Source organism: Elephas maximus, chromosome 24, assembly GCF_024166365.1.
Source record: "Elephas maximus indicus isolate mEleMax1 chromosome 24, mEleMax1 primary haplotype, whole genome shotgun sequence".
Classification (NCBI taxonomy): Eukaryota; Metazoa; Chordata; class Mammalia; order Proboscidea; family Elephantidae; genus Elephas; species Elephas maximus.
In genome coordinates this window covers 57603139-57625423 of record NC_064842.1, presented here as the reverse complement: position 1 = coordinate 57625423, position 22285 = coordinate 57603139, and the positions used below count along the sequence as shown (strand labels likewise).

Below are 22285 nucleotides of genomic sequence, written 5' to 3'. Positions count from 1 at the left end.
ATAGTGTTTGTCAGACTTTTAAAAGTTGTTACTCTCCTTTTACATTTTAAGAATATAGTCATTTTTAAAAAACTAATTTTATACTCAGAATTTTGTATTCCTTCTAAAAAAAAAAAATTTTTTTTTTTTCTCTTAAATAGGAAATCCTGGTGGCGTAGTGGTTAAGTGCTATGGGTGTTAACCAAAAGGCTGGCAGTTCAAATCCACCAGGTGCTCCTTGGAAACTCTATGGGGCAGTTCTACTTTGTCCTATAGGGTCATTATTTAATGAGTTGGAATCGACTCGACGGCAGTCGGTTTGATTTATTTTTTATTTCCCTCTCTTAAATAGGATCCTCCAGATCGTATAAGTTTCAGGCCCCACAGGCTCTGAATCACTCCGGGTCCAGAATATATACAGTAAAGACTGGGGTGGATCCGTAGGGAGAGTATACTGAGGTGAGATGAGAAGGAGATGAAGAATGGACTCCTAAATTTGGGAAACAAAGGAACAGGCAAGGAAAGAGAGGACCATGACACAGAGAAAAGGAGCAGTTCAAAAATGAAGGCAGTCCCTGGGTGGTGCAAGTGGTTAGCTTGGCTAGCTAAGAAGTTGGAAGTTTGAGTCTACCCAGAGGTCCCTCAAAAGAAAGACCTGGTGATTTACTTCTGAAAAATTAGCCAATGAAAACCCTCTGTAGTACAGCTTTACTTTGACACATATGGGGTTGCCATGAGTCAAATCCACTTGACAGCAATTGGTGTAAGAAATGAAGACACTATCAGAGTCACAGAGACTGCATGAGGTGGGTGTTAAGAAGGAAGTGGCTACCCACAGAATGATCAGGCGAGAGTACTGAAAATTGGCATTAGATTTGGTCTCAAATAGCCATAGCAGTTTCGGTGAAAAGTGAGGGCAAAAGACAAAAGCCTCACTTGTACTGAGTTAAATAATGAATTTAAAATGACCAGATGAAGACAATGAGCAGAGACAAAATTCAAAGTTTCCATGACACATAGGTTTGAAGAACATAAATAAGGCAGAAACAGAGCAGAGAGTAAGCATGAAGCAGAGCTTTTTTTTGCTCAAAAGTGGGAGAAGATCATTTTTATGTGCCAGCGGAAAAAGTTAAAGTTATACGAGGAAGCGTTTACACTTCTTTCATATTCCATAAAACCACAGACCATACCAAAAAAAAAAGCAAACCCATTCCCATCGAGTCAATTATGACTCATAGTGACCCTATAGGACAGAGTAGAGCTGCCCCATAGAGTTTCCAAGGAGCCTCTGGTGGATTTGAACTGCCAGCTCTTTGGTTAGCAGACCTAGCTTTTAACCACTACACCACCAGAGTTTCCCCATGGAACATAAAGGCAGCTCTAAAACTTGATAAACCGAATTAAACTTGTTGCCCTTAACATGAACTGAACTGAACTCATGACCTCACCTCATGCGACCTTTCTCACAAGAAAATTTCTAATTAGTTTCAATACTACTTTTCCATTCTTCTAGGACCCAAACCTTGGGATCTACCATATTTATTTATTTATTATTTAGCTAATTTCAAATGATGTTTTTCTTGTTTGTAACGTTTCTTTCCTATTCAGTCAGTCCTACTTCTTTTTTCTGCCCCAGACTTGTGTTCTTCCTATGCCTTTCTCTGCTTTGATTATGCTTTCTCCTCTAGAGGACGGCCTATGTATTTTTCATACATTGATTCATAATTTCTCTTTTCTAAGTCTCAGCTGAACCCCATTGTAACCGGCCCATGCCTCTGTATTTCCCACATGGATTATCCTGCAATTGTCATTTATGCTATAGTTAAGTTGTACATTGTACATCAAGGTAAAATTATTTTTTCTCTATGATGGTACTTTAAACTATGAACTGCTGTACAAAAGCTGGTGTTAATATTACAGTCTTTTCAGCTCATGGAATACTTTTTGAAGATTTTTTTCTTTTTTGTTTTCCACACTGCTTACCTCATTATTAATTCAGTGAGTAATTCTTAAAACTCAACCAGTCAGAAGGTGGTTATTAAACACATACAGTTAAAGTCTCTCAACATTGATGTAAGAAATGTCTGTTCATTTTTCAAGGCTAATGATTGCATTTTAATTAAATTTATTTTCCTTATATTTAGCATCTTTTTCCAAAGTTATTGATTTAGAAAATAGATCATCTGATTTGATTAATGCTTTCTTTTATTTTGTATTTTTCTAAGGCTTTACTCTTATTTGAAATGGAGGCATTATGAAACACAATTAATATAGACTTAAAAATAGCCAGTTGAAATATCATGAACTCTTTCAAAGGGCAGTGCTAAAGAAAGCTTTTTTATTTTTTTTAACCCCAAGATATCCTTAAGTGGAAATATGTGCATGCATGTCTATCCTTAGATAAAACCCAAAATCCAAACCCACTGCCGTCGAGTCGATTCCGACTCATAGCGACCCCATAGGACAGAGTAGAACTGCCCCATAGAGTTTCCAAGGAGCGCCTGATGGATTCCAACTGCTGACCTCCTGGTTAGCAGCTGTAGCGCTTAACCACCATGCCACCAGGGTTTCCATCCTTAGATTTCTCAAGGGAATTCTGAATTTACTTAAACCACTATGTAATGACACTTTTTTTACTCTCCGCTGGCTTCTACCACTTAATATAAAAACTCATGTCGTTAGGTGCCACACAGGGTTTCCTGGGCTGTAATATTTAAGAGAGTAGATAGCACCACCAGGTCTTATTAGCATAGAGCTACCAAAGTTTGCATAACAGTAGAGCACTTAACCACATGGGGTCGCTATGAGTAGAGAATGGACTTGATAAAAATAAAAGCCGTTTTTCCAGTCAATACATCCGGACAATGACTTCAATTTAGTCTAAAACACATTTATGCCTTATGGTCTGAAGTTTCCCATCAGTCTTTAACTTCTTAGGGTTAAGGTTTATTTACTCTTTTTTAAAGGACTTCTAGCAAAAAAAGAAAAACGTACAAAGAAATAAGACTTGAAAGGAAAATTTTGTACATCAATCATAAATTCAACAGTTTAAATCTTCCTTGAAGTGCTCTTGGTTTTTAATAATGGATTATGGTATATTCCTATAAAATATTCATGCTGAGATATTAAACAAACACTGCTTTGGATGATTAATTTTAAAATATTTTTTCCTACCAAATAATAGATATTTCCCCTGTATTTTAGATTTATATGAAGGAAGTAATATCAGCCTTATGATTTTGAATCCATGATCGTCTTTGTGGGAATGTATTTGGGAAGGGAAGCAAAAACAATAATTCAAAGGCACCGTGTGCAAAGGTATTTACTTTATAAAGACCTACTCAACATTCTAAAAATAAGATACTGCAATTAAAATCTGTATGAAATAAATGTCAAGAATAATCAATATATCTACATTATGAGACACTGAAATTTTTTCTTAATGTCAGTTTTTTTAGAGTCAGTTCTTTATTATGTTTTCTGTCTGTCATTATCATTTACAGTATTAATGATCTAAATATTAAAACTTATTTTTCTAAATGCACAAAACAATAAAAATATCAGAACAAAGGGTGCACACCATGTTCACAAGGAATTAACAGCTTCAAAAATTCTTATTTGTAAAAATATAAATAAGTGAAGTAATGTTTTACTTGACACATCCAGAAGCAGTTAACTAAAGAGTCATCACCCAAGAAAAATACATGAATTAAATAACAGAGTTTTTGCTCCTCAGAAATAATCATAGCTGACTTTAATCTGGATATAACACAGAGCATACGTATCCAATGGCTAAACAATAACCTGATTAAACTTTTTTTCTCCACTATGCATCTAGTTTTGTTTTGCATCTTAAACAAAAAAATAGGGAGGGGAAAAAAAGACAAAACAAAACAAAAACGTGGTCTCTTAAAAAGTAAAGGAGGTCTTTTTCAAAACTGTTATTTTCTACCATCTGGTATATTTGGAAACACAATGATATCTGTTCATTCATTATTAGACTTAATTATACATTCAAATACAAACTATAAGCAATAATTGTATATAACATAAAAATACCTCTGAAATGACGTAGATAAAGTGAATAGTTAGCATTTAACAGGCATTCCTGATATTTCCCCATTAAAATGCAATAGAAAATCTGACCAAAGAGGAACATCGCCTGGGTAACTCCTTGCTCTTATAATAATTGATTACTGCTGTGACAACATACCACCTTTTTTCATAGTTGTGAAAGGAGTTCACTTTAAATTAATTGGCATCACCATGAAATAAATTACACGAGTGTGTAGCTGGAATGTAAATCAGACCCACGTTAGATATAATTGGGGTAAAACTTATGTAGAGATTGTGTGAGTGAAGGCTAGAGAGAATTTTTGCATAAAAATTAAATGCATGAAGGTTATGATACCAAGACCAAATTGTCTGTTTTTGTTTTTAAAGATATATATATCTTTCAATATGATATATAGATATATATAAGATATATATGTAGATATATCTTATATATATCTATATATATGTTAGACATATATATCTTTAGTATATATATTTTTTAGAATAAATCTCTTTAGTTTTCCAACAATGATTCATATTGCTTGATTATTATAACTTAGACTATATGATTGGGACAATTAGCTCATCAGTTTCCATATAGGCAAAACCAAAAAAAGCCATTGCTATCGAGTTGATTCTGACTCATAGTGACCCTAAAGGACGGAGTAGAACTGCCCCATAGAGTTTCCAAGGAGCGCCTGGTGGATTAGAACTGCTGACCTTTTCATTATCAGTAGTAGCTCTTAACCACTATGCCACCAGGGTTTCCATGTATACAAAAGGAAGTAAAATTCAATCTAAATTTCAAATCCAGGGTAATGGAATTGAAGTTTTTTTTTTTTTTAATTCCAGGAAAGAAATTTAGACTATTCCCCAAAGTCATACCCAGAATGATACAGCTTAAAAGGCCAAGATGATACTGAACTTCATTAGAAAGTATATTGGAAAAGAAACAGAAAACACTTTTCTCTGCTTTTATCATATAATCATGTCCCCTCATGAATACTGTGGGTACATATAGATGCCAAACCACAGAGAACCAGAAAAACTCTAGAGAAAAGTAACTAAAACAATGCAATGGAATAGAATAGACCGCGTATATAAGACAGACTACCCACCAAAAAAAAACCCAGTGCCCAAAAAGATTTGAGGAAATAAAGTTTGAGAGTAGCTCATGTTTGTAGTGCCCTAAAGGTTTTAGATTTGTACAACATATTATTAGAAAAAAAAAATCTGTTGGTTATATCTTAAGGCTGAAATAGATCAGTTGTAGAGAAATATAAGAAACTATTTTTGTGTAAATTTATAGGAATCATTATGGTGAAATCATTAATATCTGAAATATAAATAAATTTATGATGAGTTTATATAAATTCATGGACTGTAGCTCTACATTAGATTGTTAAAGAAGCTAAGATTTTTAAAGAAATATGTCATTTAACTTCTTCAGGGCTGATGTAAATACAGTACAAACATAAATTAACTAAAAATATGTCAGAAAATGGTTAACACTGTGCCTGGGAAAACTCCTCTCATAATTTGAAGGTCATTTCTAGTTAATTACCTTGTAATTTAATTAATGTTTTATTGCTTCGTTTAGTTTTTAATGTAAATACTTTATTTCTTAAATCCAATGACAGCATTTTTTAGAAAAATATGACATTCCACAACCGTTAAATATTTAAATAGATTATCAGGAATATTAATGTGGTTATTCATTTTTTGCAAGTTAATCTTTTTTTTTAACCATTCCATCCATTAAATCATTGATCAAGAATAACTGATGAAATAAAATAGTGTATAGAGCAAAAGAGACATAAAAGAACCACACGTGAAAGGCACACATCTGATCTTTTGCTGAAATTCCTTACTACCAAGTATTCCAAAAAAAAAAAAAAAGTGCAATTGTTTTTTCCTTTCAGTCCTATTAAATCAGAAAACCTAGAATTATAACCTGAGACGGGGAGTGAGTTGAGGAGATGGGGGGAAAGCATTGCTAGTGATGGTCTTTGGCTGGGATTGTATTAGAGGTAATTTGACATCCAATATTTCAAGAAATGGCAACCCTGGTGGCGTACTGGTTAAGTGCTACAGCTGCTAACCAAAGGAATGGCAGTTTGTATCTGACAGGCGCTCCCTGGAAACTCTATGGGGCAGTTCTACTCTGCCCTATAGGGTCGCTGTAAGTCAGAATCGACTCGATGGCACTGGGTTTGGTTTTGGTTTATTTCAAGAAATCGTTTTAACACTCATTGTACTTGCAAGCACTACCAGCATCTACTGCTTCTAGGTGGTGAAGGTTTGGTTTGTGGATTTCTTGGGATCATGAGAAAAAAATCTGAGAGCCAATTGCTGATGAACATGACATCTTGCTCTTGATACCAAGAGAGACAATTGAACACGAAGTCTTGTTCTATGATACTGAGACAGAGGATGCATATTGTCGATAAGGGTACAATTAGAATGTTCAATGAAAGGAATAAAGCCTGGGTACTTGGGAATTAGTAAGACTTTAGATTTCCAGGCCTCAGCGCGATTCTGGACTGGGGACTCCATGCTTCTGTGGAAGCAAGGTACTTGTGTGACACCTTGAGAAAGCAACTGTTCTTCCCAGCTCTGCCACTTACCACCTGTGTGACCTTAGAAGTAATGAGTATTCGTTTTTTCTTCATGTCCGAAAGGAGGGATGTAATTTTAATTCCCAAGGTTCCTTCTAGCTTCAAGCCTATTTCATTTCTGGGAATAATTAAAAAATTTCCCATTTAAATAGAGACTAATTAAGGTTGGAAGCCCCAGAAAATGTTAAAAAGTATATAGCTCTTTCCCATGAAGTGAATATACCTTAAGATACACTTAATGCTTCAGAACCAGTTTTGTAGTACGTCTTCTTTAAAGAATTTGCAAATGGACAAGGGATCTTCCATTTGCATGTGTTTAAATGTTTGTTATTCCTGATGAAAGGGAGAAAAATTTTGCCTATCAAATGAATGGTTTGTGGAAACAAAAATCAGGTGTGCTATTATTCCTTCAAATTTTAATGTTCAAATCATCTCTGAAATAGGGATATCAATAAAGATAAATAAATCAGTGCAGATAAAATGGCAACATGGGAGATCTTTAAGTGTTCATAGCTTCTGATAAAAAACTTTTTGACATTAAAATTCATTCTAATCATACGACATTTATATACAAATACATAAAAAACTAGGAACATTTCAAAATAAACACATTAAAAAATTTCTTTGGGTTTTACGAACAATTTTTGTTGATGTCAGGTGCTGTAGAGTCAATTTCGACTCATAATGACCCCATGTGACAGAGTGGAAATGTCTCGCAGGGTCTCATAGGCTGTAAAATCTACGGTAGATTGCCAGGTCTTCCTCCTGCAGAGCCACGGGGTGGGTTCAAACTGCCAACCTTTCAGGTAGCAGCCAAGAGCTTAACCGTTGCACTACCAGGGCTCCCTTCACAAACAATACCAGTGCTTAACGAGTGAATAAAATAGATACTTAACTACGCAATTAATTTGAGTAGATAATGTTGCAGTATCTTTGATTGTGTGGGAAAGTCACAGCTATGTAATTCATCCTATAAGAGTTTGTTTATGCTCCTTATTCCTCTTTTTTCTTTACATTCTTGTTAATATAATCAAACCCATTATCTCCACCCTCAAGGCCCCTTCTTTACATGCACCTATGTTACGCCATTGAATTGAACTAAGTGATGTATTTTGTCAAACTTTGACTCATGGAGCCGTAAGACATACACATACATGTGCGTATGTTCTTGTCATTTTTCTTTTTAATCAACGTGAGGCCATAGCAGGTTAGATAACCACCGTTTTATAATGTAGCATATCTTGTTTATAAAGGAATAGTTAAATAAACTGAACGGAGAGTTGTGTTTTGGTTCAGAATTTCTCTTTTATGCAAATGGTGTTTAAAATCACATATACGATGCTAAACAGTCTCCCACACGGCAGCATGAAAATATATAACTTCTTGAATTTATGAAGTCGTAAGAATATCCACATATGGTTCGAGAGTGTATTATATCTCTACGAACCATTTCTGTATTCTCCCAGTAGGAGATTTTTAAGTACCTGGAAAAAGGAATAAATTCTAAACAAATTACTTCAAAATTCAGTAAAAAAAAATTCTAAACCCTAGAAAAACTTACATTGTCACTGAATATTTAAAAAAAAAAACAACTTTGAAATATAATGCTTGAGAACTAATCTCCCCTATTATTTGTTTTCCCCCCAAAATATATCCTGATCATTAGCTTATCATTTACCTTCTTCACAAGAAAGGGAGCCATTTTTTATGATTTCCAACCTGTTGGCTATTTACCAGTTTCTTATAAACCTCTGACTTTAGAAATCGTGGAAAAGAATCCTTGGCCATGAGGCTGTAGATTAATTTCTGAGCCTCATCAAAGGATTTGAGCGTTGGTTCCGCAATATTCTTTGAGATGAGGTCCCTGGTACTGAAGTCAATGTTAATCTGTGGAAAATAAGGTTGCATAGCATAAGATTAGTTTAATCAAAGAATACCCAGTTTATACAGGTGGCAGATGCACATGTTATTTGAATTTTTTTCCAAACGCGAAGCTGATCTGATGCAAAGCAGCAGAAAGGTCATCCATCCACTCACTGTCTGGACTGCAGAACACACACTCAGTTTAATTATTTTTCCTAGGTTGAAAGGAGTCGCGTTGACAGGGAACAGAGTTAAAGCTTTATTTTGAAATAATAATAATAAAAAAAGCAAAATGTAAAAAAGCAAACAACATATTCTGTGATTTTTTTTTTTCCCTCACCTGCCCTTTATTTTTTCTAGTACTTTGAACCTAATACCTACAGTCTACTTTCCACAGGTGGAACTTTAACTAGAATTTACTAGGTTGGCTTCTAGCCACCCACAGCCACTCTCTATACCTCCCCTCATTGTTTCCCACAACATTGCTTTTCATTTTATTTTGTATTTCTTCTTGTTTGCCAAAATGAGCAATATAACACCCCGCCCCCCACCGGCCCTCATCTGTCCCACAGATTTTATATACATATGTATGCTTGCTCCTTTACTACTATCATCCCACACAGGTATCCCAGCAAGGTCTAATAGAGATGTGTTACACTGGAACATGCCAAACCCCAAACCCACTGCCATCAAGTCAGTTCTGACTCACAGCAACCCTCCAGGACAGCGCAGGGTTTCCAAGGCTATAAATCTTTACAGAAGCAGACTGCCACATGTATTTCCTGCTGGCTAGATGGCAAGTTCTGTCGACCTTTCAGTTAACAGCTGACCTCTTTAACAACTGCACCCCTGGAGAACCCTTGGAACACTCCATTCTCCCTGTAAATACGTAAAATGCCCCAAACCATCCTGAGGAGATACTTGCCTAACTCAATACACCTTCTAGCGCGTTTTGAGAAGCAAAAAAGTTCATATGAAGCATATCTATGTTAAACTAAGAATATTTGTAACCTGTAAAAGAGATCTGATTCTTAAAATGCAAAGCTTATCGAAGGCAGGTGCAATATTTGTCTTATACATCATTCTTTTTCCTAGCACTTAGCAGAACACCTAGTATATAATAGGCAGTCAATACTTACTGTTGAATAGAATTAAAAAATCTCTTGGAAAAACTGGTGAGAATGTAAAAAGGTGAGAATTTTGGGGCTGGCAAAAGAACTACCATAAATGACAAGCTCCGCTGCACTGACCCGAGGTTAGAAGATAGGCAGGAAGGTCTGCAAGCAAACCCTTCTTCAGCTACTTGTCGTTTATGTGACTCTAGCAAGTTCTACAATTTCCTTTCATCTTCAACTTCTACCTCATAAAGGAGAATAATAAGAGCCCCTAACTTAACGTGTTGTTGTAAGGGTTAAATGAGGCAGATTTGCTTGCTCTTTTGTCAGTCCATGGTATATTCAACATTCTTTGCCAACACTGCTATTCAAAGGCATCAATTCTTCTTCGGTCTTCCTTATTTATCGTCCAGCTTTCCCATGCAAATGAGGCAGCTGATAATATCATGACTTGGGTCAGGTGTACTTTAGTCTTCAAGGTGACATCTTTGCTTTTCAACACTTTAAAGAGGTCTTTTGCAGCAGATATGCCTAATGCAATGTGTCTTTTGATTTCTTGACTGCTGCTTCCATGGGTATTGATCGTGGATCCAAGTAAAATGAAATTCTTGACAACTTCAATTTTTATTCTATTTATGATGATGTTGCTTTTTGGTTCACTTTGGGATGATTTTTGTTTTCTTTATGATGAGGTGCAATCCATACTGAAGATTATGGTCTTTGATCATCATCAGTAAGTGCTTCAAGTCCTCCTCACTTTCAGGAAGCAAGTTTGTGTCATCTGCATAACGCAGGTTGTTAATGAGTCTTCCTCCAGTCCTGATACCCTGTTCTTCTCAGATTATTTGCTCAGCATACAGATTGAATAGATATGGTGAAAGGCTACAACCCTGACACACACCTTTCCTGACTTTAAACCATGCAGTATCCACTTGTTCTGTTCAAACAATTGCCTGTTGATCTATGTACAGGTTCCTCACGAGCACCATTATTTGGGAATTCCCATTCTTCGCAATGTTATCCATAATTTATTATGATCCACACAGTTGAATGCCTTTGCATAGTCAATAAATCATAGGTAAATATTTTTCTGGAAATAAGTTACATTTATTTCCCTCAAATTCCTTGTTTTTTTTTTATCATCGGGTGTTCATCTTCTTATGCCATTAGTCTAGCTGAAAGTCACCCCTCATCGCCCAAGTCTTTCATGGTCCTTAAGGCTACACTCAGATAACATCCACCTTGCGAAGTTCATTCATCCATTTTTTTCTTTCCTGACTTCTCAAAGGACTTTGTGCTACATAGATGATATTTGCATTCTGTACATCCCTTACTGTGACTTGCACCCACTAAAAAAAAAAGAAGTTGCTGTGGAATCGATTCCGACTCATAGCAGCCCTATAGGACAGAGTAGAACTACCTGATAGGGTTTCCAAGGAGCGGTTGGTAGATTCGAACTGCCGACCTTTTGGTTAGCAGCCAAATGCTTAACCAATTGGCTACCAGGGAAGAACTCAATAAATACATGTTATACAAAAAAAGTGAGAAATTATTTCTAGATTTAGTAGAAATCATGTTAAAACGTTAAAGATAATTAACTATTCCACTTCAACTTATTAATGACAATTAATATTGTTATTGAAATACAGTAGGCTTATATTTCTGATTTATCCCTCTCATTTTTCTGATGTGCTCAGTTTTCTTATCAAGGAACTGCCAGCATCAGCTATTGATTGCTAAGTGATGAGCAGATATACTGCTCCCGGGAGATAATTAGTAGTCTTATGAAGATGCGTCTTGGCAATTCAGCTCAATGTCAGTGACAAAATATCACACCCACGTGTTTGTATAAATGTCATTATTTTTCTCCATATTGTTCAAGCTCAAACATACGAATCATCTCTGACACCTCTTTTTGTCCTGATCTCTTATCTTGTGTGTATTCTGTTGTCTAATGGCAGTTTCATAATGGTCTTTTTCGCTCTGACTCTTCTCTCTTCAGTTTAGGTATTTATTACCTCTTACAAGTACCCATTGCTGTCGGGTTGATCCCGACTCATAGGGACTCTATAGGACAGGTAGAACTGCCACACAGGGTTTCAAAGGCTGTAACCTTTACAGAAGCAGACTACCACGTCTTTCTCCTGCACAGTGGCTGGTAGATTTGAATCATGGACTTTATGGGTCACAGCCGAGTGCTTAACAACTGTGCCACCAGGGCTGCTTTGAAACCTCTTACCTATACTCTTATCTGGTACCTTTTCTTATACTGTCTTTCCCTTCTAAACTGTGTACATCAGTTTCACCAAAATATCACTTTCATGACGTAAATATTCATTTGAAAATCCATGATTTTCTATAACATAACCTTTAAATATCTTAGCACGTATTTGAGATTTCTCATGCCCTGACTTCACTGTGTTGTTTGAAAAGCACTCCTTACTTGTCCCCCCAAACCCAAAACCAAACCCATTGCTGTCGAGTCAATTCTGACTCTTAGTGACCCTGTAGGACAAGGTAAAACTGCCCCACAGAGACTCCAAGGCTGTAATCTTTATGGAAGCCAACTGCCACATCTTTCTCTCACTGAGCGGCTGGTGGGTTCGAACAGCCAACCTTTTGGTTAGCAGCCAACTCCCTTTAACCACTGTACCACCATGGCTCCTGCTTGTCCCCAGAGTCACTCATAAAGCAGATCTACTCTGTTCCCAAGGCAAATCTTGTACCTATAGCCTTTTCGCTGTCTAAAATCCCTTCCAGCTCTACTATGCAGATTTTTTTCGCTTTATAACTTAGTTTTTGTTGCATATTTTCTGAGAAGCCTTCCTTGATCACAGAAGGAAAGTGTAATTGGCTCATCATTATATGTAATTTTGATTTGAAAGTCTTAATGAAATTTGATTTCTGGCTTAAACAAATTTGGACACAAAAGTTTCTGCTTTTGTTAAGTATTCAATACGATTATCAGAGAAAGAAGGTTTGTCACTACAAAGGCAATTCAAGAGTTCATAACATAAAATTGTGCTGTTGTTAGGTGCTGTCGATTCCAACTCATAGCAACCTCATGTACTGTAGAACAAAACACTGCCCAGTCCTGTACCATGCTTACAATCGTTTTTATACTTGAGCCCATTGCTGCAGCTACTGTGTCAATCCACCTCATTGAGGGTCTTCCTCTTTTTTGCTGGCACTGTGCTTTACCAGCATGATGCTCCTCTCCAGGGACTGATCCCTTCTCATAACATGTCCAAAGTATTTAAGACATAGTCTTGCCATCCTTGCTTCTATGGAGCATTCCGGTTGTACTTCTTCCAAGACAGATTTGTTCATTCTTTTGGTAGTCCATGGTATATTCAGCATTCTTTGCCAACACCACAATTCAAAGGCATCAATTCTTCTTTGGTAGTCCTTATTCACTGTCCAGTTTTCGTATGCACATGATGCGATTGAAAATACCATGGCTTGGGTCAGGTGCACCTTAGTAATCAAGGTGACATCTTTGCTTTTCAACATAAAATTAGCCTGTCTTTTATATACTATCTTTTTCTTATGTCTTTTGTTGTTGTTATTGGGTGCCATCGAGGCAGTTTTGACTCATAGAGACCTTATGGGACAGAGTAGAACTGCCCCACAATGTTTCCTAGGCTGAAATCTTTACATGAGCAGATTTCTGGGTATTTTTCTCCTGAGGAGCTGCTGATGGGTTTGAACTGCTGGTCTTTTGTGGTTAGCTGCTGAGTGCTTAACCATTGTGCCACCAGGGCCCCTTTATTTCTTTTAGCAACTCCTTTTGCTCTACATGTTCCTTCAAAATAAAGGCAAGCCAGATATGCATTCCTCAAGTTCTCTCCCAAGTCTCTTTTTTCCTCGTATTTTCTCCTTTGGAAACTTTGTCTTCATCTATGGGAATGTATTTGGAGCAAAGGTATCACCACTAAAATAACCATAAAGATATTTAAAGGCAATTATTTTAACTATAAAGTAATAATACCAGTTGCTCTCAAGTGCATTCCAACCTCAACTGCGCTCTGTAGAGTTTTTGATGACTATTTGTTTTGGAAGTAGATCACCAGCCTTTTCTTCTGAGGCACCTCTGGGTAGACTCAAACCTCCAACCTTTCGTTTAGCAACCAAGAAGGATAACCAGTTACACCACCCAGGGACTCCAAATAATAAGAGTTGATATTTATTGACCGTACCTGATGTACTAAGTCTTTGTGTGGCTACTTTATGCCTATAAAGTAAGTAGTATTACCACCATTTTTCAGAAAAAAAACTAATTTATGTATCTGAGAAAATAGTTATTTTATTTGTAGCCTTTCCTTGTATTTTTTCACATAAAATATTTATGGAGTGGCTGCTGAGGAATTGTACTACGATCTGAAGATATAAGGATGATTAATATGGAAAGTCAACCAGGAAGGCAGATTTTGAAAAAGGAATCCGAAGGAGGGAAAATGATTTCTGCAAGAAAAACTATCTGAAGGAAATTATATTTTTAAGTTGCTCCTTGAAAGATTATTATGAACGAATACAAAAGATTGATAAGGGGCTTTGACCTAAGAAGTCTGAAAGAATCCCAGGGGGTGTTCGAGGGGAGGAAGAGCAAGCGTCTGCAAAGGCATGAAGGTGCCAGGTTAGGTAGGGCCTTGTAGGTCTTGCTAAGAAATTTTTATTTATGCTGAGAACAATGAGGAGAATTTTAAGCAAGGGACTGATGAAAACACATGCTTAAAAAATATGTAACTGACTGCCATGTGATGAAATGGCCAGATGTGGATAAAAAACACCTAGAAGACCAGAAAATCAGGTAACAAATGATATGGATTAGGCTGGGTAATATCACAGAGAATTAAGGGAAGTTAACCAATTTCAAAGATATTCAGGGGTAAACAGATGGAACTTGTAATTGGCTAGTTATAAGCTGGATGACAGAGAGAATCATTAAGAATGGCTGGATTTTAGATATGTTCTAAAGAATGAGGTGACAGAAGGTGATGATGGATCGGATGTAGCCTACAAAAGAAAGGAATATCAAGGATGACTGACAATTATTTAGCCAGTGCCATTGGAAGAATGGAATTACAGTTAACTGATATGGACAGAACTTGGGTAGAAGAAAGTTTGAACAGAATATCAGGATTCAGATGTGGATTTATTAAGTTTGAGATGCTTTGTTAAAGCCATGAGACTGGGTGATATCACAGGAGAGCGAATGTAAGCAGAAAATAAATGAGGACCACCTCCCTTTGTTAGAGTGTATGTTGAGTTGTGAGTTGTTAGTTGCCACTGAGTCGATTCTGACTCATGGCAAATTCATGTTAACAGAGCAGAACTACTCCATAGGGTTTTCTAGGCTGTAATCTTAAGGGAAAGGGCTCACCAGGCCTTTTTTCTTCCTAGGTACCTCCAGTCATCACCCTTTAGGTTAGCAGTCCAGTGCAAACCATTTGCTCACTGGGGGACCTTTGGGTTATAAGTAGGAACAGCAAAAGGAATTGTTAAAAAGCAGCTAGTAAGGAAAAAGGGGCACAGTCCTAGAAGCCAATTGAAACTAATTTTTTTCAATCATTTCAATTAAGAAGGAGTGATCAACCCTCTTAAATGCTCCTGAGAAGTCAATTCAGATGAGGTAAGGAGATATGCTTTCAAGAGTGCCTTGTCTTTTCTTTTAGATTCCCTTGAATTTTCAGTAACAGGGAAAAAGTTAAAAAGTGAAGCCTAATTTATATATTGGTAGATAAATTCATTTAATATAATCGCTCTTGGGAGTATATCTACAAACTGGATTCCAACCTTGGCACTCATTTCAAATTTGATTTTTGGTTGGATTCTACCAGAAGATACTTGTGTAAATTTCTGTCTCAAAGAGTAACCTGCAGGAGGTGACCTTTTCAATCACATGATCTGGAGGCACTCCTGAGCTGCCTGGGAGCTTCAGGGAAGTTTAGACTTTGTTGAAAGTCTCAAACTCTATTTAATTCAAGGACATGGGCTGAACACAGAATCAATTAATTAAATAAGCATCAGTGATATATATGTTATATACTGATATGAATAGTTACTTCTATTTCATTTGTGTGGATATTTTTAGTTTCAGGGACACTGAGAAACACAAGATTTTAATTGCTTCTTTTTTCAAAAGGTCATGAATTATCTTTGATATCACAGACCACAACACTGCCAACCACAAAACAAAAAACAAAAACAAGACATGAGAGTGTGTTTCTTTTGGAATGACAGCTGAGATGTTGAGATGTCATCACAGCCTTTTAGAGGCTTTTATATTCTGTCAGTTCTGAAAAGGGCTTCATAAGGCTGGCACTGACAAAAATCCATTACATTAAAGTGATTGATTCCTGAATTACATCTGTAGTCATTGTTTAAAAACAATCTTCTTATAACACTCTAGACTAGTTAGAGCATGCGCTGCTAACTGCACGGTCTTAGTTCAAACCCATCAGCCGCTCTGCAGGAGAAAGATGTGGCAGTTTGCCTCCCTAACGATTTACAGCCTTGGAAACCTTAAGGGGCAGTTCTACTCTGTCCTGTGGGGTCTTCAAGAGTTGGAATGTACTCAATGGCTGTGGGTTTGAGCTTGGTTTTGGAGGCTACTTTCATATTCTTGTGATTTTGTTAACTAGAAGTTATGGCAGCCAAATTCCTCTTTTCTTCACCAGCAGTTTTAAATTTTTTTATTCATTTTAAAGTGTTGGCTCTCTTGTGAACCTAAACTGTGCTTTATATATCTTTCACATAATTTGAATGAAAAGTTTTTCATTGCGCTCTCACATTCAAACGAGAGAGTCTTTCCTTATTTAGAATGTGTAGTATAGCAGGAGGCTGTCGGTATGCAAAGGGTGTGTGCATATGAAAAACCCTGACTAAAATGGGAGAGGCAGCATCTCAGGGCTCAGGCATAACAGGGCTTAAAAATTACTGTTCAAATGAAAGCCATCAATGTCACCATTTTGGTTACAAAATTCTATTTAATCACCACTAACTTTTAACACTTTAGTATTACTTCATTTTTGGCATCATGAAAGGCAAACAAATATTCTGTAACACGTTTTCAAGGATGGCTATTAAAATTGAGAATAGCAAATTTTGTAACATCTAGAAGAAACCATCCTTGTGCAGGGCTGTATTCTTTTGCTATCATTGACTTTGGAGACAGAAATAGATGACACACGTTGGGAGTCAGTATTAACACCTCGTATGGGACAAGAAAAATGAAAGATACAGAATTCAAAAGCAGCTTGATTAATTAGACAAGCAGTCGAAGGGAAGATGCAATTGAATAGAAACCAGATGCTCTCTCTAATTTCTGTGGTGGTAAAGGAGATGACACATAAGATCATAACATATACAGATCGCCAAAAATAGATGTAAAAAAGCTAAAGCCATGCTGAAGCAGCTGAAAGGGGCTTAGATTGACTGATTTCTGTCACTAACTCCAACATGCTAATGCAAGGCTGTTTTAAAGGGTGCAGGGAGGTGGGGGTTGGAGCTCTGGTGGCACAGTGGTTATGAGCTTTGCTACTAACCAAAATGTTGGCAGTTCGAATCCACCAGCTGCTCCCTGGAAACCCTGTGTGGCAGTTCTACTCTATTCTGTAGGGTTGCTATGAGTCTTAATGGACTTAACAGCAATGGGTTTGTTTTTTTTGTGGGGGGAGGTGGGGAGGAGCCCTGGTGGCACAGTGGTTAAGAGTTCGGGTTGTTAACTAAAAGGTCAGTAGTTTAAACTCACCAGCCACTTCTTGGAAACCCTATGGCACAGTTCTACTCTGTCTGATAGGGTCCCTCTGAGTCAGAATCGACTCAATAGCAATGGGTTTGGGAGGCAGGGAAGTTTAAAGAACATCAGAGCTTCTTGTTTTTGTGTTGAAATGCAGTATTTTTTTCAAAGGGTCAAAATAATACTGTAGATTATTAGAAGAAATAATAGTTTATGAAGTTATGCAAATTGGAGAGAATATGAGAATGGAAGGTGGCACAAGCAATTTGCTCTCAGCTACTAACTAGAATATTGGCAGTTTGAACCTACTCTGTGGTGCTACAGAAGAAAGGCCTGGCTATCTGCTTTAGTAAAGATTACAGCCAAGAAAACCCTATGGAGCTCAGTTCTACTCTGTAACACTTGGGGTCACTATGAGTAGGAATCGACTCAACAACAACGGATTTGGTTTTTATGAGAAGAGAAATAAAGATCCGAAAATGGAAGATATACTCTGTGGCAAGATGGCTCTAAGCTTCTTTCTTTAGCATAAACTTCAAGGTTCCCAGGTTGTGTCAGGAACACTTAAAATAAGTAATAGATCAAAGAAAAGGAACACAGATTTTGAAACATAAAAGCATGGGCTGAAGACCTTCCTCTCCGTATCTGAATAACAGCATGGCTTATCATTTTATTTCTGAAGCTCAGTCCATTCTTCACCTGTAAAATGTGGGAGGTTGTAATACCCTCCTTAGATAGTGAATGTGATGGTCAAATGAGATAGTCCTATACAGACAGTATCTTTAACTAAGCTTTTCTCTTTCCCTCCTTGATTGCCTCCCACTGTGTCTCTCTCTCTTTCCTTTTCTCTCTTACTCTTTTTTTCACCTCCTTCTCTCTCTTCCTAAAAGATCTCCCCTTTTTAAAAATGGAATAAATAAGTATGTGGAAACCATTAGGATCTACGAGGTACAGTTGTGTAGCAATTTATACTCCAGACACACAGTACTAGGCATCTTTCACTATTGCACTAGTCTACTAGGCATTGGCTGGCCCTTTGTTTGACGATTCTTCCTCTTCCTGTCTTATCATTCCTCCCTCCCATCTTGTCTTGTTTCCCTCTACTCAAATTTCTGGTCAAAACTTAATAATGATATTTTTTGATATCTCCTAGACATCCCTGAGGAGGAGGTAGAGTTGCCTCCTCAAAGTAGAGTTGACTTTAATGACGTGAATGGAGTAAAGCTTTTGGGACCTTCATTTGCTGATGTAGCAGGACTCAAAATAAGCAGAAACAGGGTAAAACATCCATTAATAATTGGAATGTGGAATGTATGAAGTATGAATCTAGCAAAATTGGAAGTCCTCAAAAATGAAATGGAACACACAAAGATCAATATCCTAAGCATTAGTGAGCTGAAACGGACTGGTATTGGCCATTTTGAACCAGATAATCATATGGTCTACTATGCCAGGAAAGAAAAATTGAAGAGGAATGGCATCATGTTCATCATCAAAAAGAACTTTTCAAGATCTACACTGAAGTACAACTCTGTCAGTGATGGGAAAATATCCATACACCTACAAGGAAGACCAGTTAATACCACTATTATTCAAATTTATACAACAATCACTAAGGCCAAAGATGAAGAATTTGAAAGTTTTTACCAACTTCTACAGTATGAAATTCATCAGACTTGCATTCAAGATGCATTGATAACTACTGAGGATTGGAATGTGAAAGCTGGCAACAAAGAAGAAGGATTGGTAGTTGGAAAATATGGCCTTGGTGATAGAAATAATGCCAGAGATCACATGATAGAATTTTGCAACATTGAGAACTTATTCATTGCAAATACTTTTTTTCATTAACATAAATGGTGACACGGACTTCACCTGAAAGAACACACAGGAATCAAATAGACTACATACAAGAAGAGCTGATGGAGGAGAGATGATGGACAAGATGGGAGGGAGGAATGATAAGACAGGAAGAGGAAGAATTGTCCAGCAAAGTGCCAGCCAGTGCCTAGTAGACTAGCACAATAGTAAAAGATGCCTAGTACTGTGTCTGGAGTATAAATTTTACACAACCGAACCTCCTAGATCCTAATGATTTCCGCATACACACACTGATGATACCATCAGTCAGAACAAGGGAAGGGGCCAACTACAGAAAGACCATCGATTGCTCTTATGCAAGTTCAAGTTGAAGCTGAAGTCCTTGAGAGCCAAAATACGACCTCAAGTATATCCCACCTGAATTTAAACACTGTCTCAATAATAAATTTGTCACATTGAAAAAGAACGACTGAAAACCAGATGAGTTGTGGGGTGACATTAAGGACATCATACATGAAGAAAGAAAAAGGTTATTAAAAAGATGGGAAAGAAAGAAGAAACTCTGAAACTTGCTCTTGAACACAGAGCAGCTAAAGCAATTGGAAGAAATGTTGAAGAGCCAAACAGAAAATCTCAAAGGGCAGCTCGAGAAGACAAAGTGAAATATTATAATGAAATGTGCAAAGACCTGGAGGTAGAAACCCAAAGGGAAGAACATACTTGGCATTTCTCAAGCTAAAAGGACTGAAGAAAAAAATCTAGCCTGGAGTTGCAATATTGAAGGATTCTATGGGCAAAATATCGAATGACACAGGAAGCATCAAAAGAAGATGGACGGAATACACAGAGTCACAGCACCAAAAAGAATTGGTCGACATTCAACCATTTCAGGAAGTACCTGAAATCGTGATCAAGAACCTATGGTATTGAAGGAAGAAGTCCAAGCTGCACTGAAGGCATTGGCAAAAAACAAGGCCCCAGGAATTGACAGAACACCAGTTGAGATGTTTCAACAAATGGATGCAGCTTTGATGGGCTTACTCCTCTATGCCAAGGAATTTGTAAGACAGATACCTATAAAAAACAAAACAAAACAGTGCCATCGAGTGGATTCCGACTCATAGCGACCCTATGAAATGCCTCATAGGGTTTCCAAGGATATTTGTGCCCATTCCAAAGAAAGGTGTTCCAACAGAATGTGGAAATTATCAAACAATATCATTAACATCACACGCAAGTAAAATTTAGCTGAAGATCATTCAAAAGTGGTTTCAGCAGTACATCAACAGGGAATTGCCAGAAGTTCAAGCCAGGTTCAGAAGAGGATGTGGAACAAGGGATATCATTGCTGATGTCAGATGAATCTCAGCTGAAAGCAGAGAATACCAGAAAAATGTTTACTTGTGTTTCATTGACTATGCAAGGCATTGGATTGTGTGGATCATAGCAAATGATGGATAATCTTGAGATGAATGTGAATTCCAGAACAGTTAATTATGCTCATGAGGAACAGGTACATAGACCAAGGGGCAGTCGTTCTAGCAGAAAAAGGGGATACTGCATGGTTTAAAATCAGCAAAAGTGTGCATCAGGGTTGGATCCTTTCACCATACTTATTACTCAATGTGTTTGGTGAGCAAGTAGTCTGAGAAGCTGGACTATATGAAGAAGATTGTGGCATCAGAGTTGATGGAAGACTTATTAACAACCTGTGACATGCAGATGACACAACCTTGCTTGCTGAAAGTGAGGAAGGCTAGAAGCATTTACTGATAAAAATCGAATACTATAGCCTTCAGTATGGATTACACCTCAGCACAAGGAGAGAAAAATTCTCATGACTTGACCAATAAGCAACATCATGATCAATGGAGAAAATACTGATGTTCTCAAGGATTTCATTTTACCCAGATCCAAACTCAACATTCATGGAAGCAGCAATCAAGAAATCAAACAATGCCATGAGTTGGGGAAATTTGATGCAAAAGACATCTTTGAAGTGTTAAAAAGCAAAGATGTCACTTTGAGGTCTACTGTGTGCCTGAACCAAGCCATTGTAGTTTTAATGGCCTCATATGCATGTGAAAGGTGGACAATGAATAAGGAAGGCTGAAGAAGAATTGAGGCCTTTGAATTACGGTGTTGGCAAAGAATATTGAATACACCGTGGACTGCCAGAAGAATGAACAAATCTGTCTTGGAAGAAGTAGAGCAAGAATGCTCCTTAGAAGTGAGGATGGTGAGACTTTATCTCACATACTTTGTAAATGTTATCAAGGGAGAACTGTCACTGGAGAAGGACATTATGCTTAGTAAAGTGAAGGTCAGCAAAAGGGAGGAAGACCCTCACTCAATAAGACTGATTGACACAATGGCTGTAATGATGGGCTCACACATGGCAACGATTGTGAGGATGGTGTAGGACTGGGCAGTGTTTTGCTCTGCTGTACATAGGGTTGCTATAAATTGGAATGGATGCCATGGCACCTAACAGCAACAAGGAAGACATTTCTGATCCCCTAGACTTGGGTTTTCCTAACGCAAGCTACCATGTTGTTATTGTCATGTGCCGTAGAGTTAATTCATACTCATGGAGACATCATGTAACAGAATAGCTCCATAGTGTTTTCTAAGCTGTAATCTTTAGGGGAGGAGCTCTGGGACCCAAATTAAAAGGTAGGCGATCCTAACCCACCAGATGCTCCACAGGCGATAGATATGGCAATTTGATTCCCATAAATCTAAACCTGCTGCTGTCGAGTCGATTCTGACTCATAGCGACCCTATAGGACAGAATAGGACTGCCTCATAGGTATTCCAAGGAGCAGCTGGTGGATTAGAACTGCTGATTTTTTGGTTAGCAGCTGAGCTCTTAATCACTGTGCCACCAGACCTTCCTTCCATAAAAATTACAGCCTTGGACACCATATGGGGCAGTTCTACTTTGTCCTATTGGGCCACTATGAGTCCGAATTTATTTGAGGGGAACAAATTAATCTCTATGGGAGCAGATCCCCAGGTCTTTCTGCCATGGAGCCACGAGATGGATTTGAAACACCAACTTTTTAGTTAGCAGCTGATCACTTAATTGT

General features: G+C 37.4%; 1 protein-coding gene across 1 annotated transcript in view; it reads right to left on the bottom strand.

Moving 5' to 3' along the window:
* Positions 1 to 8336: 8336 nt before the first annotated feature.
* Positions 8337 to 22285, bottom strand: part of RGS21 (regulator of G protein signaling 21) — a 30428-nt gene continuing 16479 nt past the window's right edge. The window contains exon 4 of the mRNA XM_049868538.1: positions 8337 to 8540. Within this exon, the coding sequence (XP_049724495.1) occupies positions 8337 to 8540 (204 nt within the window). The remainder of the gene's footprint in view (positions 8541 to 22285) is intronic.